Raw genomic sequence first — 17,480 nt, forward strand, 5'->3', positions numbered from 1 at the left:
GTGGTCTCACACATTCTACTAAAAGGGCTTGAGTGTGTATTTGACACATATATGATCTCTTAATAGCTAACACATTACCGATATTAGTAATAGATATACAACCTTCCACAGTCTATTCCTTAAAGCCAAATTTTTGGACAAATCATTTCTAGGTGCTACCTTAGAGCTAAATCAAGGCCAACTATTATTCCCAACATTTTGTTATTGTACTTTTAAGAACGCATTTGCCTTACTAGGATAGAAACTGGGTGCACCCTCACTCCCTGACCCCAGAATTAGCACAGTATCTGTTTCACAATATTTGTCCTGGACTTTCATATTGAAATAGGGGCACACCCATGAGTAATGCCCATTTCTCCTAGCCAAAACATGTCAAAATGGGTAACTGTCCATTCTATTAAGATAATGGAGGGAATGAGAAGCATGCCATCAAGATAAAGGAACACAAGGCACCAAGTTTCAGTATTCGTTGTATGCGAACATGTGTTAGTATTGATTGTGCAAGAGACAAGGATTTTGAGCTGGAGGGCAGTTTCAAAAGACAGTACCTGTTTCAAAATAGGGCCGAGAGTTCACAGTTGCATTTTGAAATCTTAACCTATCCTTTGAACTTGGGATATTATCCACATAGATTCTGGGAGTTGTGAAAAGAGAACATAAGCAGATAGATATGCATGAAATCAAGAGATCCTATATCCCACTTAAAATACAGAACAGACCACTGCTGCACACATTAGGATGTTAAGTGGGCACAGCAATCACAGAACCTTTCTAATGCAAGTAGGTGGGAGGGTGTGCTGATACAGAGGACGCTGAGCCCATGGGGACAGTATGTAAAAGTGAGTTGTGAGGACACCTGACTGGCTCAGTCAGTACAGCATGAATCTTGATCCCGGGGTAGTGAGTTCAAGACCCACATTGGGCCTACAGCTTGCAGAATAATAAAATAATAAAATAATAGTAATAGTAATAGTAATAATAAAATGAGCTTGGGAGCATAGCGAAGCTTTTAGTTAAGTCTATGGAGGACAAACACTGCCCTCTACTGGCAGAGGAATAGGGCCGTATTTATAGTCAAGAGGACTACTACTACTTTCCTCAATACAGTCACTATCTTAAGACATAAAAATAAAAGCTTTTAAATAGCTTGAAGCTTCATATCTAGGGGCCATAAGGACTTTTGGGTAAATTGAAGCACTTGGCAAGGGATTTTCATATCTTATCGAAAAGACATTTTTCCCTTTAAATCTTTGATATTAGTTATTGGACTGGCTCAAGTATCAGCACTACTGAGATGCTGAAGTACAGCAAAATGCTCTAAAGGTTATTATCAGGAAGGAGAGACTCAGGGGCCCATTTATACAAGATGGGGAGTGCTGGTTTTAGAAACAGCTGTGATAACGCAAAGCTCACCTGATTTCAAACCTTTGTTGTATCATAATACCAGCCATGACAAACCATATCCTACCTGAACCCGTTTATGCGCTATGAAATTGGAGGAATAGCAAACATCTGGCCAACCTTGGTTGTTGGGCAAACTGAAGGAGGTATTATATAAACAAACTCTTCACATATTACAATGTACTGTACATTTACAGTATTAAATTATGGTTTGGTAATGCTCATAGATGGGAGTCAAGGGAGTTCCAGGTTATTTATGCCTCTGATGGTTTTCCTTATACCAGACTACATTTCTCCCGCATTGTACTGAAACAGAAATTGGGTATGTTAATCATAAAATCTAGATTATGGTTTTTTGTTTTTTGAGAGAAAGAGTAGGCACATGAGCGAAGGGAAAAGTGGGGAGTGGGGCAGAGAGAGACTCTTAAGCAGACTCCATGCCCAGCAAGGAGACCTCCACAGGGTCTCATGACCGAGATCACAAGCTGAGCCGCAATTAAGAGTCAGATACTTAACTGACTGAACCACCCAGGCGCCCCAAACACCTAGAGATTGAGGAAAAGTGGCTGGTTCTTCCGAAGTCAACTTTGACCCGGGACAAACAACTCTGTAAGAAATAGTTATCTAGTCACTGAGAGTTAACAGCGTGCAAAAACATTTAATCTCAAAGCCAAGCTGAGCTGGTATGCTAATAGAGGACAAGGCAAGTATGTGAACCAGGGAAAAGGTTGAAAAGAGTAAAAGCCCCCAATAGCTACAATATCAGCCCAATTCTAAAGAGGGATTTTATACATCTGTCTCTGTATTTAGCTCTAAACTGCAGGTTACTGTAGTTCATCTGGGTATTTGGAATTGAATGCAAATGTTTTTTAGTATAAATATTATCTTCTTACATATATTATGACTGAAAGAATTTTGCTCTTCACAACTTCATAACCTTGAATGTGAACATAAGGGAAAATGCTAACTAGGAATCCTCATAACACCAAGTCCAGTGCTCCCTTGATTATCAAAAGTTAGGCAATCTATTGCCTCTTCATTCCATACTCTTAAGTATTAGTTACTCCTTTTGACTTTGGAGACAAGACACGCCTTTCTCTTTCACCAACAACAGTGATAGTCACTGTTAGTTTCAAAGAATTCATTCAGGAAGCAGAATCCCCCCTATAGTCAGTCTGGGCTGGGAGCTGACAGGCCAAGGTGATCAACTGTATAATTAGTGTATTTGCTTGAGTGTTATAAGAAGTACACAGAGCACACATCTGGGTTATAAAAGCCCTTTTATAAAGCCATTTTTAAACAAAACAAAAAAAAGTTTACAAAAGAAAAAAAAGATACAGAAAAAGAATAACTTGCTTCATATGTCCCAAAAAGAGAAAAAAATAAAGGGGACAATGCCAACATGCTCAACAATAAAGGGTTCTTTTTCTTATTTTTTTAATACAAAATACAAGCAAAGGATACACATACTCAAAACAGAGCTCAGGAGCAGACACGCAGTCCTGGAGACCCTTCAATAAAGAAAGCAGGAGTTTGTTTTTTCTTTGTCTATGCAGATACATACAGAGACTGGGATATGTAAAAAATTAAGTATCACAAAAGACCATCACACAAGTCTACCAATGCATGTTGCATCTATAATTCACGAACATGGTCAACAAAATCATGTTCACTTCAACCTCATTTCATTTAAATTAAAAAAAAGTTTTTTTAAATAAAGTGGTTACATTCAAACTTTAACTTCCTTAGTACCATGCTGCAGATGTCAGCACCTGAAGGTATCGCAAGGATGCCCAACCCCCAGGCGTCTGGCGGTGTATCTAGCAACACTGTAGTATTAAGAAAGGATGCCCCCCATCTCAGCCCATGGACTAATTAAATACATTGAAACAGGTTCCTCTCTATAATCCTTCCTGCTCAGAACACAGAAGATTAAGAACAAAAATCAAGGAAGACTGGGAGTTTTAGAGCTGGCAAAACGAAGTTTGAAAGATGATGAATCAAGGCAATTACTGAGAACTCGGCTGCTGCTTAACCTGGCAAGTCTTAAAGTCTTTCCTTAAATCTTGCAGGAATTAGGTGTATAAGGTTTGCTGCAACATGTTCATGGTAAACAAACTAAGTAGAGCTCTTATTTACAAATCTTGTAACAAATACTTCTGGAGGAAAAGAAGAAAAGAAATCACTAATTTCCCGGAGACAAAAGTTTACTTGCCAGACATATACAAACACACACTCACACACACACACACACCCACACAATACTTTGGAGGGTTTTATACATGTTATTTAGGGCATAAGCTGAGTACTGTACCCCTACACTCCATTGAAAAAGGAACAACCAAAAAAAAAATCCCAATTTTACCCTCCCCCCATAAATCTAGAAAACCCTCCCTTCACCCCTGATGTACAAAGTGTATGCACAATGGTGGAATTCCACCAGCCACACAAAGCATGCTCAGACAGATGTCACCAGCTCAGTCACTCCATTGGCATGGCAACAGGCAGGTTTACGGGACTTTTCCCAATAGTGGTTAATGCACAGTCAGCACCACTGTGAATTTTGTGAGTTAGGCTTTGAAAAAGAGTGTCACTTAGGGATTTGGGATTCAAAGTCATTTTGTATCAAGTTTATCCCAAGATGAAAGGAAAATGGGTTGCAGATGGAAACTGCTATAGATAGCTTGATGTCCCAATATTCAAACTAAGTCCCTTTTCAAATAAACCCAGCTCTATGCACAGAGAAAAGACACTTTTCTGACCCCAAGAGCAAACAGCTTGTTCTATTTTCCCTATCCTGTGGCATGAAATGTTTATTACTTGTCTGTTTGAATGCCATTGAAGACCAGAGCCCAGGTTTTATCCTTTCTGAACTCCTAAGGTGACAGTTCCTTCACAGTAACAGCTACTGGTGATGCAGAAACAGAAAAGAACTGTTCAAATCCAAACACCCACTCTATAGAACAGCAACAGTGGCCAACATGGTCTTTTATAAAGCTTTCCCTGTTGCTCCTGGCAAATTCTGCTACTACACTCAAAGCATCTCCTAGACTGGTTTAAAGAAAAGCACCTCCTTCTCCCAACCAGGACTTTATCTAAAATCCACTTGTTACTTGTATGTTCATGGATAAAAGAAGAAATGTTAAAAAAAAAAAAAAATGAAAAAAGCAAGCAAGCATTGAAGTCAGTCTAGCTGACCATTATCCACAGCGTCAAAAACTTTACTGGATTATAACCTCAAATTCCACTCTTGATTTGTTACCTGTAAGAAAATGCTCTTTCAACTAGTGCCCAAGGTAAGTACAAACTGAGGATTGAAATGGGGCAAACTAGTTACTATGGGGGGTAAGAAAATCTGTATCCAAGCTCCTTCCTGGGAAATCAACTGCTCTTCTTCAAGAGGAGAACACTCACCGTTACCTCCTCGAAGGAGAGATACACCCATTAATTTCCCTTCACGGGCTCCATAAAGAATGGGACTATGAAAGGGAGAGGCGTTTCCGCAAGCAGGACAAATCTACTAGCACTGAAACTCAAGCGTATCCAGTGGGCCCACTCCATGGATTCCAATTTGAGGTGGGGAGGGCTAAAAGCAGCAGCAAGTTACGGATTTAGTAAGATGTAAGCTACCCATTTCTAGCTGTGGATGGTGGAGAGAGGAGTCTGGAAATATCTTAAGAACTAGAATGTAGTGTCCGTTAGCATAGCTGCCGAGATCCATGTTCCAGAGGGAAACCTAACAGAGCTAAGAGAATTCAGGTACCACAAACAAGCACCTTCCGAGTGAAGGTCCCACTTCCTGAGCACTGCAAACAAGACCGTGAATGACGCTCTTGCCATTTCACCATAGGCACGCTAGAGGAAAAAAATGGGAGTTGAGTCAAGGGTGGTGCCAACGGCCAGTCATTGTCAGCTTCTAGCTTGTAACCCGTCCTGACATCGCTACCAAGCCTGACTATTGAGCACCTGTTTCCAGTTGAGACACCACAGTTGTCCTCCTATATGCATGCATGATTTGAGGGGAAGACTAGAGTGTTTTGAATCATCAACAAAAAGGTGGAGAAAACAAAGGTCATTCAGAGCCTGTCTCACTTGGGGACACAGATCCTTTTGTCTAGTCCATTAGAAATATAGAAGAAATTTTTCAATCTCATGAGTTAATTTTTTAAAAAGGGATCACAACCAAATGCACACAAGTAACCTAAAAGACAGGATTACCTCTAAGAGAATAAGCGTGTATCACAGAGAGGTTAGTGCAGATTAATATATTAAAGAGACTGTTACATAAAATACCGAGGCTAAAGTTTTAAAAGACACCCCCCCATCTTCACGAAACATAATGTAAGAAAAGTCCAAATGTTACTAGGAATGTAGGACTTAAAGTTATAAATCCCTAAAAATTGAAGTGCATGGTGGAAACACTGGGAGGTCTTTTGACTATATGAACACAAACCTTCTTGTTAAAATCGGATACCCCAACAAACCCACCAAAGCGAATAATCTTTAACACCCTCGTGACAAAGTTCACAACTCTAAAGTCAACCATCATGAAAGATAATAATCCAACTGCTACTTATGTTCAAGTTTTGCATTTTTGGCCAAGTACTAAAATCTCCAAATTCATTCTCTAACACGCACAGCGCACAACAGTGAAATAACTCTGCCACTGGGTGTTATTTTAAAAAGTCATGGAGTAAGGATAGTCTTTAAAGTGTCTTAAAAATCAGAGTACAAATATTCCATAAATAACCTTTTGTCCTAGGAATATCTGCAAGAAACCCATGTTATGTAAGAGAAAAACATGCTCTAACTTAAAAGATAGCAAGAAAACTGCATAGGATATTGAAGCGGCACACCTAGATAAAAAGGCAGAGGTTAAATTTCACTATTTTTTTCCAACTTATTAGCATGCTAAGACCCCTAAACCTTGCTCCCATGAGCTCGTGGTATCAGGATGGAGAATCAAACCTACAGAACTATCTCCTGACTGCTTTCATAAGGCATGTAGAGTCTGTTATCGCTGGCACATGGGCTCCTAACCACATGGGTCTCCCTAGCTCTGAGCCCCTTAAACTTCTGCTTTAAACATGAGCAGTAAGCAGGGGCACTGTAAAAAGACAAAAGCAAATTGAAAGGTATGGGAGCAGCATTTACCATACTCCCAACCAAGCACAGAAGGTGAAATAAGTGAAGAATAGAGCCAGGAGAAATCAATCATGTCTTAGAGCAGAGCTAACAGGCTTTGGGGATGGGGTATGCAGTGGTATCTTTGTAGGAACAGGAAGCTGAGAGATGCATTTCATGTGTCTCCAAAGAAATGGGAAGATAGGTTATGAAGACAAAAATGTTCTATCCCCAAATAAAAACAGAGCATGGTTCATGGGATCTGAATGCGTATTTTTGGCTTAAAAGAATTTCAACTTGCTGTTTTCATAAAGGAAAAATCTCAAGTCTTTGTGATCGAGTTTCACATTAATTGGTACTTTATTTGCTTAAAACCTAAACATTGTCAGTTAAGAAGAAATTCACTCTGGTGTATAGATCTTGCCATTTAAATTCTAGAGTTTTCTTTTCCTTTTTTGATCCTTGGTAAAATGTTATCCAAGAAACAGAATAGATACATATATATTTTAAAACATGAACTATTAGAGAATGAAATAAAGAAATCAAGAGTGATTTAAGTTTTGGCGGTCCTTTTTTTTTTTTTTTTTTTTTTTAAAGTTCCTGAAAGACTGTAGCAGGATAAAAGGATCACTGGCTCGGGGTCTCTTGAGATAACAAGTGATGAAATTAAAAAAAAAAAAAAAAAACAAAAAAAGAAAACCACACCCTCAAACAAGGTAAGGTAACACCATCCCCTGCCTTGCCCCCAATGTAAAAAATATGGAATACTTTTAGTAACAATTCAGAATTCATTCTTATCTCCTACCTGCCCCATCAGTGGAAGTTTAACATCATGATTTTTCTAGACATCTAGACTTCTAGACTTCTGTATATATAGACATATAAACTTGTATTAGATGACAACTTATTTTTTTTTAAGTCCAGGTAGAGAAAGAAGCAATCATTTTTAACTAAAACCCTTCTACATTTTTTGATTATGGTCAACTTGCTACTGTTTAGCAAAAAGCAAAATTTCCATAGTGTTCATCTCAAATCTTATTGCTTTACAACTGTGGTATACCTTCCATTAAGAATAAAAAGGTGAAGCAGTCAATCCAGTGATTACTTTGACATGGCTTTCATTGGGAAGGGGTGGGAAAGAGGGGTGATGGCAAAGAGAGGACCAATAGACAAAAAGGTAAATTAAACTTACAATGGTTTTCTTAAAAGAGAAAGAGAGGAGAGAGAGAGAGAGAGAGAGAGAGAGAGAGAGAGAGAGAGAATGTTATTTTTAAGAAAAAGAAAAAAAGCATTGAAAGCCCATGAGTCAAGCCATAGCCAAAACCATGTTCTATCTTAAGTAGGTTTCTTTTTTTCCCCCTTTTTCTTTTATCTTTTTTTTCTCTTTTTTTTTTTAATAAAATCTCTCCCCAAACCATCATCACTTTTTTAATCCTCCCCAGACTGGGCTTCATCTTCGGACCCTTCATCCCCAGATTTCTCAGGTGGAGGACTTGCAGAGGGCTTCTTTTCTGGAGGGCTTTCTGGTTCCTCGTCTTCTTCTTTGGGAGAAGGAGTCTTTTCCTTTGATGCCTTTGAAGCTGTGGGGCGACCTACCTTCCCTTTGCCTTTCACGGGGCTTGGCGTCACTGGAAGAAGAAAAATACCAATGTGGGGGCAGGGAAAAGAAGAAGAGATCTTTAATAAAAACTGGCTATAAACAAAACAAAACTAAAAGAATGCAATCTATAAATCTGACTAAAAATCAAAGTGGGCACTGGTTCCCAATCATTCTTGCCAACACTATGGTGCTATCTAGCAATAATGTTTATAATAAAGAAAACAGGACGGTACAGAAACTGCATACTATCCTTAGTGGTTTGTGAAACCAACCACTAAGTTGGTTGTGATATAAGTCATGTTTCACTTTTTGTGAAAGGTTGTGATAAAAGTCATGTTTATTATTATTTTTTTAAATAAATATTTTATTTATTTATTCATGAGAAACACAGAGAGAGGCAGAGACATAGGGAGAGGGAGAAGGAGAAGCAAGCTCCCTGCCGGGAACTTGATTCAGGACTCAATTCCAGGACCCCAGAATCATGACCTGAACCAAAGGCAGATGTTCAACCACTGGGCCACTTGGGTGCCCCAAAAGTCATGTTTAAAAAGTGGGTCAAAAAGAATAGATACAACAACGTGAATAGGAACTGAAGTCATCAAATTTTTTCTAAAAAGTCTTCTAAGGATGTGTTTTATTTTTTTAACTAAATTCTATGCCCAACATGGGACTCAAACTCACATCTGAGATCAACAGTCCCATGCTCTACCACTGAGCCAGTTGGGTCCCCCCCGCCCAAGTAACTTTTGACAGTTCCACGATGTGTACTATCACTAAGTGATGAGTAAAAAATTTAAAAACCACCAGTTCTGCCACAAAAAACAAAGCAAATCTAGCTTTCTCATTTAATGACAAACTAGCCATGACTCAGAAAATACCTGGCAGAAACAACAACGGCTCAGAGAAAATGAAACCCTGTTGCCAAGTGTGGTTTTATTCTGCCAATACAAAGGATGGTATAAAGATCAGACCGCAGTAGTGAATCCTAAGATAATATATAGGTGTGCTCTTTCACAATTTCAAGTCTTTCCTAGCTGCTGAGGTTGTGCCATCGGTGGGAAAAAGGTGTGCTCTTTCACAATTTCAAGTCTTTCCTAGCTGCTGAGGTTGTGCCATCGGTGGGAAAAAGCACAAGGCGCAGCTATGATGCTGCTGCAGTGTTTCTACCACGATCACTGCCAAACCTCGCTGTGTGAGGCAGCAGCAAAGGGATGGGGCTGCGCCACCAGACTTTTGCAGGGGCTATAGATCTTATTTATAAATATGTGATCCTCCCAAGTGTGGAAAACCAGATCCTCGCAGAATGCTCCTATTTTTGTTACGTATGTGGCTAATGCCAAGCCCTGATGAAGAATTTCTGTAGAAAAAGTTTAGTGGTTCATGAAATTTTTCAAAGCAGCTGTTTGGTTTCACTTGTGTACAACTCACCTGTAGCCTTTAGCCTGGGTTTGGGCATTTTCTTTTCTTTTCTCTCAGGTTTGGACTTCTTAACCATCTTTTTGTTTTTCTTTTTTGAACTGCCATAGTCACTATCGTCATCATCTTCCATGAGGAAATCTTCATCGCTGCCAGAATCTTCTGAGAGGAAAGAAAAAATTTCAACGTCCAACTTAATGTATACATCTTTCCGAGCAAACGAAGGGAGACAGCACTAAGCATGACTGCAGGATGGGATCTGGGAGCCAAACACTCTTGGATTCTGGTGGCAGCTGTGCTACCAACCTGGCTGGAGTGGCCACCGGCCCCACACATGGGATGGGTTTGGCATGCACATGAGGGATGCACCACGGACTTGTTTAAAGACTTGGTTGAGGGCAGCCCAGGTGGCTCAGCAGTTTAGCGCTGCCTTCAGCCCAGGGCATGATCCTAGAGACCCAGGATCGAGTCCCATGTCAGGCTCCCTGCATGAAGCCTGCTTCTCCCTCTGCCTCTCTCTCTCTCTCTCTCTCTCTGTGTCTCTCATGAAAATTAAATAAATAAGATCTTAAAAAAAAAAAAAAAGACTTGGCTGAAAACGGGAAGAGATAAAATTTTTTTTTTTTAAAGATTCTTTTCTTTTAAGGTTTTTATTTATTATTATTATTTTTTTAAATTTATGATAGTCACAGAGAGAGAGAGAGGCAGAGACACAGGCAGAGGGAGAAGCAGGCTCCATGCACCGGGAGCCCGATGTGGGATTCGATCCCGGGTCTCCAGGATCGCGCCCTGGGCCGAAGGCAGGCGCCAAACCGCTGCGCCACCCAGGGATCCCCGGGAAGAGATAAAATTTAATCTGAATAAAAACTGAAGCCACCACGTAACTTTCTTTCCCCCCCCATCAAATAACTTTTGGTAGTTCCATCATTCCCTGATAGTACCAGAGAGACCAGGGAAATGAAACAGAACCAATTGGGAGTGTCTGGTCCAACTACGAAGAAATGAAACCAGAAAGCTGAATACAAAGCAAAAATACATGTAAGTTTCACCTAACATGCAAAATATCTAAATTCTGTTATTAACACTTTTTTTGTTGTTGCTGGGGGAGGAAGGCTACAACTGTTGCTCCCATGCCAAAATACAAATCCTAATCACAACACCCTCCATGTAACTATCACTTTAGCAACTGTTCGTTTAGTATTTGAGTTCAAATGATGGTCATCATAATCAAGAGAATCCTTGATCCTCTTAAAATATCAACCAGTATCAAAACCAGTGATCTCTTCTAACTATGAATATCTAATATAAGGGACTGGCTGTAACATTTAGCATCCACAACAACACAGAGGCAATCAAGATCACAAACTATAATCGTGACTTCAGTAAGCCAACTTCACTTACTCTCCTGGAATGGTGCCTCATCCTCCTCTTCTTGCTCTTCTTCACTGCCCACGTCTTCCATGAGCATCTCTCTCTGTTTGGAAGCTGCTTTAGAGGCTGCCTGCCGTTGCTGGCGTACATTTTTATGATCTTCTTTTTCATCTTCACTATCCTCTGTAATATCAAAGTTATAATGCAGTGATCAAAAAGTTGTGCATTTATCTGATGGCTGACCAAGAAAGCCGATATGAGATAGAACCTGTAGCTTTATTTCCTTCAAACGAGGTAAATTCTATACTTAAAAATTCCTACAAAATATACAAAAGAGGAACTAAAATTCAAAGAATGAACTTGAAAAAGATTATGTCCTCATTATTACATAGAAAATAGATTGGGCATATAGTTTTAAGTAGTAATAAAGCTGAATTTAGGTGCTTCCTTAAACTTGTATCATTGCGTCGCCCTAAAATTATCAATTACATTTTGATCTATGTTCACAGTTTTTAAAAACTAAAGTTAGATGGAGTCTGCTTCTCCCTCTGCCTATGTCTCTGCCTCTCTCTGTGTGTCTCTTATAAATAAATAAATAAAATCCTTAAAAAAAGAAAAAAGAAGAGAGTGTGAGAGTGGGGGTGGGGGGTCAGAGGGAAAGGGAGACAGCAATATTAAGATGCTAGGCTCCATGCAGACACGGGGGGCTCCTGATCTTAAGACCCTGAGATCATGACCTGAGCTGGAAGCTTAATGAATTGAGCCATTCAGATCCCCCTAGAAAAATATTTTCAAATGGAAGAGGGGAAGACTGTCCTTCAATGATACTTATTCTAAGGTACAAAACCTATTTATTTTCAACTTAGGCAGTCAAATAGGCTAGAAAAGGAAAGAAAGCAAACAGCTCAATGGAGTGAATTTAGGAGAGCTCTGTCTACCCTCCACATATTAGCTAATAGCAATCTCATTTAAAGGGAGAGCTAGGAAGGCAAAAGCAGGGTAGTGTACATCAAAACTAAAGTGGTTGGGAGCATCGTGGAATAAACCCTTAATAAGCAGAAGAGTTAAATTCAGAAAAATAAGTATCAATAAGTAATTAGGATTTAACAAGTATTTTAGTATATGTGCTGCCGAAGCAAGCACAGAAGTTAACAAATAAAACAAATGAAATTTGGCCATGGAGTCTATTAACTCTTTTGAGTTAAAATTCTTGCCAAGAAAGCTTTCTCTATGGCCACTGTTTCTAAGGACTACTTGTGGCAAAACTATCCTTTGCTTGCCTTTTTTTTTTTTTTAAGATTTTATTTATTTATTCATGAGAGACATACACAGAGAGAAGCAGAGACACAGGCAGAGGGAAAAGCAGGCTTCATGCAGGGAGCCTGATGTGGGACTCGATCCCAGGTCTCCAGGATCATGCCCTGGGCCAAAGGCAGCACTAAACCCCTGAGCCACCAGGGCTGCCCCTTTGCTTGCTCTTTACCCCAGAGTTCATCACCATCTCCCTTTTTTAGAGCTCTATGTCATTAGTATTATATATGCTCTTTTATTATTATTATTAAAGATTCTATTTATTTATTCGACAGAAAGAGAGCGTGAGAGTGTGTGTACACACGCAAGGAGAGGGGCAAGAAGCAGGATCCCCCTGAGCAGGGAGCCTGAGGTGGGGCTCCATCCTAGGGCCCTAGGATCATGACCTGAGCTGAAAGCAGATGCTTAGCCACTGAGCCACCCGGGTGCCTCACGCTCTTTTAAATCTATTTAGTTTGATATTTCTTCACGTAAATAGTTTTCGATGTTAATTGTGCATGAGAATAATCTGCACAATTAAAGTAAAAATAAAATTTTTATTTATTGTATTATTTTTTTAGATTTTATTTATTTGAGAGCATGAGCATGGGGGAGAGGGAGACGGAGAGGGAGAAGCAGATTCCCCAGTGAGCAGGGACAAAATATGAGGCTCAAACCCAGGACCCTGGGATCACGACCTGAGCCAAAGGCATAGTCTTAACCACCTGAGGCACCCAGGTGTCCCTGTAAATATTTTCAAAAAACAAAGCCCCAATGTTGCACTGAGACCTACTGAATCAGAAATCCTGGAGTAGGACAGAGCATGTAAGCACGTTAACAAACCCTCACAGGAGACTGTAGTAAGCCACCAGCACTGAGCTCTTCAAAGACAGAAACATCTTTGTAATGCCAGTATTTACAACAGTGCTTGGCATTATTATAAAACCGCATATTAAAGTGTCCAGTGAATAAAAAGACATACATCAATCACCTATTACATTAAAAACTGTTTGCTACCTGCTGAGTGAGAATCATCTTTCTTGGTCTTCACATCTTTTTCTTCGGAGTCCTCACTATAAAGGAAAGAAGGGGAAAAGTTTAAAAGTCTTAGATCAATCTAACTGAACACAAACCACTGGTATCTCTAACAGGGGAAGAATCCTGAAGAATACCTCTTTTGTAGATGAAATATTCAAACCTGCTGAGGAATGAAGCTGGTTCTATTATTTCCCTAGCTTCACAGGGGTAGGGGTGCTAATGAATAAGCACAATTTTATGTGCTTTTGGAAAATACTGCTTCCAAAGACCCAAAGGAAGAAAAGACAGTATCTCAACATGGGCTGATAATTTCTCACCTGTGGATAAGGCCTGGTTCACAAGAACATTTAATAATAAAAAATACAAATCTCTATTGTCAGAGGCAGAGTACAAAAACACTGAAAATAAATTACCTAATGTGTGAATGGTGGGAAAGTAGGCAAATAAATAGCACCAAATACAGATGCAAAACTCACCTAGTACACAATTATTAAAGGAGATTGGGAGTGCAGGTATATAAACTACAATATCCCTAAAAACTTACCTAAAACAAAATGAAAATAAATCAATTAATCATCTCATATTTTTTGCCTCCAATATTTCTAATATATCAAAAACATCAACACATAGATCTGCCTCGTATCATGAAGAAAATAAAAGTCAGGCTCAAGAACACCTCAAAGTAAAATAAGGTGCCTCAAAGCTCAATGGAAAGTTTTATAAAACGGTTTTTAGTCTCACAAAGATGCACATTTTATGTCCTTACAAATCTTAACTTGGGAATCTGGGTTCTAGTGTCTTGTTTTTGTCATTAATTAGTTGTATGATCTCAAGCAAATCACTTGGTACTCTTCAGTGCTAAAATTTTATGATTCAATGAGAAATTCTGACAAAAAAAAGAAACGCTCATCCATGAAAACTGCCTTCATAGCTTTTTCAAACAGCAGGTCTTATAAATCTCTTTTAGTATTTCCTATAATCTAGATCACACTCAAATGACAAACTACCAAACCCAAGATTCCTGAACAAAGAGAAATACCAAATATATTTTTTTACTAAGCAATCTGATCCAAGGCACATTGTAATTCTGAAACCTGTGACTATTCTAAATGTTTTTATGCAAAATAAGCACTTAAGTCACAAGTCACAATATTGAGAAACTATTGCTTTCTCTAGTTCTTTTATTATTGAGTTTATAAAGACCATTAATCCTCGAATCCCATTATAATGAAGTCGAGTAAAAGCTGAACTTTTAAGTAGAGACCAGTAGAAAACTCAACCCAACAATGGTCTGAGGAAATAAACTGTACAAGACACTTAATACAAATGGCAATAAAAATTCTATTTCAACCACTCCTGATACTAAGGAAAGAAAAATAAAACCAAATGATTAGAACAAAGAAAAGTTTAGGCTAGATATATAATTATATTGATGAGACATTATAATGGGTAGTAGGCCACACAAATCCATTCCTAAGAGAAATACAAAAAATGAATATAATGAAAGAGAAGCAAAGTTGGGCTGCTATATAAAACTGGATTAGAGAGATACACTACAAAACCATGGGAGACTTGTTGCCCCACAACATAATTTTGCCTTGTTTTTCCTCAAAACCATGTTTCTGAAATTTTCTAGGAAAGAAAATACTGGAGGTAAATACTGTTACTTCTACAAATTTAGCATCCTGTGAATTCAGAATGGAAAGACTTCTGTTTGGGGCTTCATTTTATTAGATTTTAGTACTTGAAGTTAAGTATCTTGGAAGAACTGCTTAGATAAATTTTATTTCTTTGAACTTTCCTATGTAACAGTATTATCTGGAAGCAGTATAGCCTAATGGTTAAAACGTGGACTACAGAGTCCAACAGATATGGTCCCAAAACCTGTTGGTCCATTTGCTGGATAACGTTGGATAAATCACTGAACCCTTCTCTAAGCTAGTATTAATCCTAGTAAAGGATTAAATGATGATGAATACAGATTAGCAGATAATAGAGACCGGAAGAGAATCATAGATGGTAGTTATCATCATCATCATCATTAAGAAAGTCTTAAAGTTTGAGTATGAGAGTGTGTAGATCTGTGACAGAAGCAAAAATTACAATATCTAGCCTCATGAAGCAATCATAGATAAAAATCACAACTCCTCTGAACTTGTTTATAAAACAAGGGAAAGGAAACTGCCACATGAATGATTACGGTATCTGAACAAAGGAGAATTGATTATAGATAGTAAAATTCAGCAGGTGAAACAACTTAAGATTCTATAAGCTTTAGTTCTGATTCCGCCCGTGTTGGGTGACTGAATGGGAGAGGTCATTCATTCTGCTAACACTACAATGCAAATGTCAACACTAATGCTAGGTAACAAATCACACACGTAAACAATCTCTCTGCTTATGTTCAGAAGTTTGAGGTAGCAACAAAAGCATTCTTGGAGATCACCTTGGATTCCAGGTTGAGTCCAAGCAAGCCTCATGACATTAAAGCAGCTCAGCTCTACATTCAAGAAGCACTGCCTGAGAGAGTAAGAAATAGGCAAAACATCAAGTGGACAATAAGCACTTTCCCACAGTAAATGGAGTAAATGGAGATTCCACCAAGATAGAGATCAGAGCCAACCCTCACATCCAGCGTAAGCACAAGCACGAACAGATTAACAATGCCTCTTACCTATCCTCCTGTGAATTCTTTCCAGATCGCCTCTTATTTTTAGCTTCTCGGGGAGATGATCGAATTTTCTTAGCTGGAGGGCCTGAATCTCTTCCATAATCTTCATCTAAACAGATAATTTTTCAAATTCAATGAATTAGATTATGATTTTTACATGTAGAAATTGCCACTGTTTGTTTATAAATATCTCTCATGCTACTTAAATGGTGAGGGGGTCAGGATTTCCCAAATAATTTTCTTTCACTTTTAAAAAGTAAATTGTTTTCTACCCCAGTCCCTTCTAGTCCTCATGTGTTTAATATATTTAATATATCCATAGCCAAATAAATATTTCTTACCAATTTATATCCTACCCTTTTAATTTCTTAAAGATATGCCATGTTTCGACATCTTCCAACTTATTTACTTGAAAACTATTAAACAATAATAAAGCAATATATGCATTTTAGAATGTAGAGAGCCCACAATTCTATAATCCTAACACAATTACTGTTATCAAGTAAATTACTTTAAAACCAAAGTATTAAATGTAGCATACTGACACTTAAGGGAAATACCTCCAATTTCAAAAGTCCTTTAACTAAAGAAAACTACCTAATCTTAAACATTGATTAATTCTTTTAAAAAAGACTTATTTATTTATTATAGAGGGATAGCGAATGCACGTAAGTGGGAGGAGCTGCAGAGGGAAATGGACAGTCTTCCAGCAGTCTCCACGCCCAGCACAGAGCCTGACGTAGGGTTCAGTCCCATGACCCTAAGATCTTGACCTGAGCTGAAATCAAGAGTCAGACACTAGGAACACCTGGGTGGCTCAGTGGTTAAGCATCTGCCATTGGCCCAGGGTGAATCCTGGATCGAGTCCCACATCAGGCTCCCTGCATGGAGCCTGCTTCTCTTTCTGCCTATGTTTCTGCCTCTCTCTCTGTCTCTCATGAATAAATAAATAAAATCTTAAAAAAAAAAGAAAAAAAAAAAGCCAGACGCTCAACTGACTGAGCCATCCAAGCGCCCGCATAATTGAATATTTCTAAAACTTTACTACTCTATTATATAGAATAGTGGAGATCTGGAAGCAGTCTGGAGCTTCAGTAATTATTAAATGGTTGGACATATTATAAATTCCATTATGGAATATCACACAACCATTAATAGGAGTTTCTCAAATAACTTTTTGTAACAGGAGAAAGATACTCATAAGTAGGAGTGTGATGGGAGGGAGACAGAACCCAAGATTCTTTTTTTTTTTTTTTTTTTTTTAAATATTTACTCGTGAGAGACACAGAGAGAGAGGCAGAGACATAGGCAGAGGCAGAAGCAGGCTCCCTACAGGGAGCCTGATATGGGACTTGTTCCCAGGGTCCTGGGATCGCAACCTGAGTCAAAAGGAGATGCTCAACCACTGAGCCACCCAGGCGCCCCAGAACCCAAATTCAATAGCAAGACTTCAACTACATTTTATTTATTTATTTATTTATTTTAAAGATTTTATTTTATTTACTCATGAGAGATACAGAGCAAGCAAGTGAGAGAGGCAGAGGGAGAAGCAGGCTCCGTGCAGGGAGC

The 17,480-nt window shown here is 38.7% G+C and overlaps 1 protein-coding gene across 2 annotated transcripts in view; it reads right to left on the reverse strand.

Annotated features, from left to right (window-relative positions):
• Positions 1 to 2,664: 2,664 nt before the first annotated feature.
• The window catches only part of NUCKS1 (nuclear casein kinase and cyclin dependent kinase substrate 1), a 33,184-nt gene continuing 18,368 nt past the window's right edge, over positions 2,665 to 17,480 (reverse strand). The window contains exons 3-7 of one of the 2 annotated variants that reach the window (XM_072759443.1): positions 15,915 to 16,020; positions 13,220 to 13,275; positions 10,943 to 11,095; positions 9,554 to 9,700; positions 2,665 to 8,153 (exon numbers count right to left, since the gene is read on the reverse strand). In XM_072759443.1, coding sequence (XP_072615544.1) covers positions 7,954 to 8,153; positions 9,554 to 9,700; positions 10,943 to 11,095; positions 13,220 to 13,275; positions 15,915 to 16,020 — 662 coding nt within the window. In that variant the 3' untranslated portion in view covers positions 2,665 to 7,953. Of the gene's footprint in view, positions 8,154 to 9,553; positions 9,704 to 10,942; positions 11,096 to 13,219; positions 13,276 to 15,914; positions 16,021 to 17,480 lie in introns of both variants that reach the window. The other variant, XM_072759442.1, reaches the window with a different exon arrangement.

Source organism: Vulpes vulpes, chromosome 5, assembly GCF_048418805.1.
Source record: "Vulpes vulpes isolate BD-2025 chromosome 5, VulVul3, whole genome shotgun sequence".
Classification (NCBI taxonomy): domain Eukaryota; kingdom Metazoa; phylum Chordata; class Mammalia; order Carnivora; family Canidae; genus Vulpes; species Vulpes vulpes.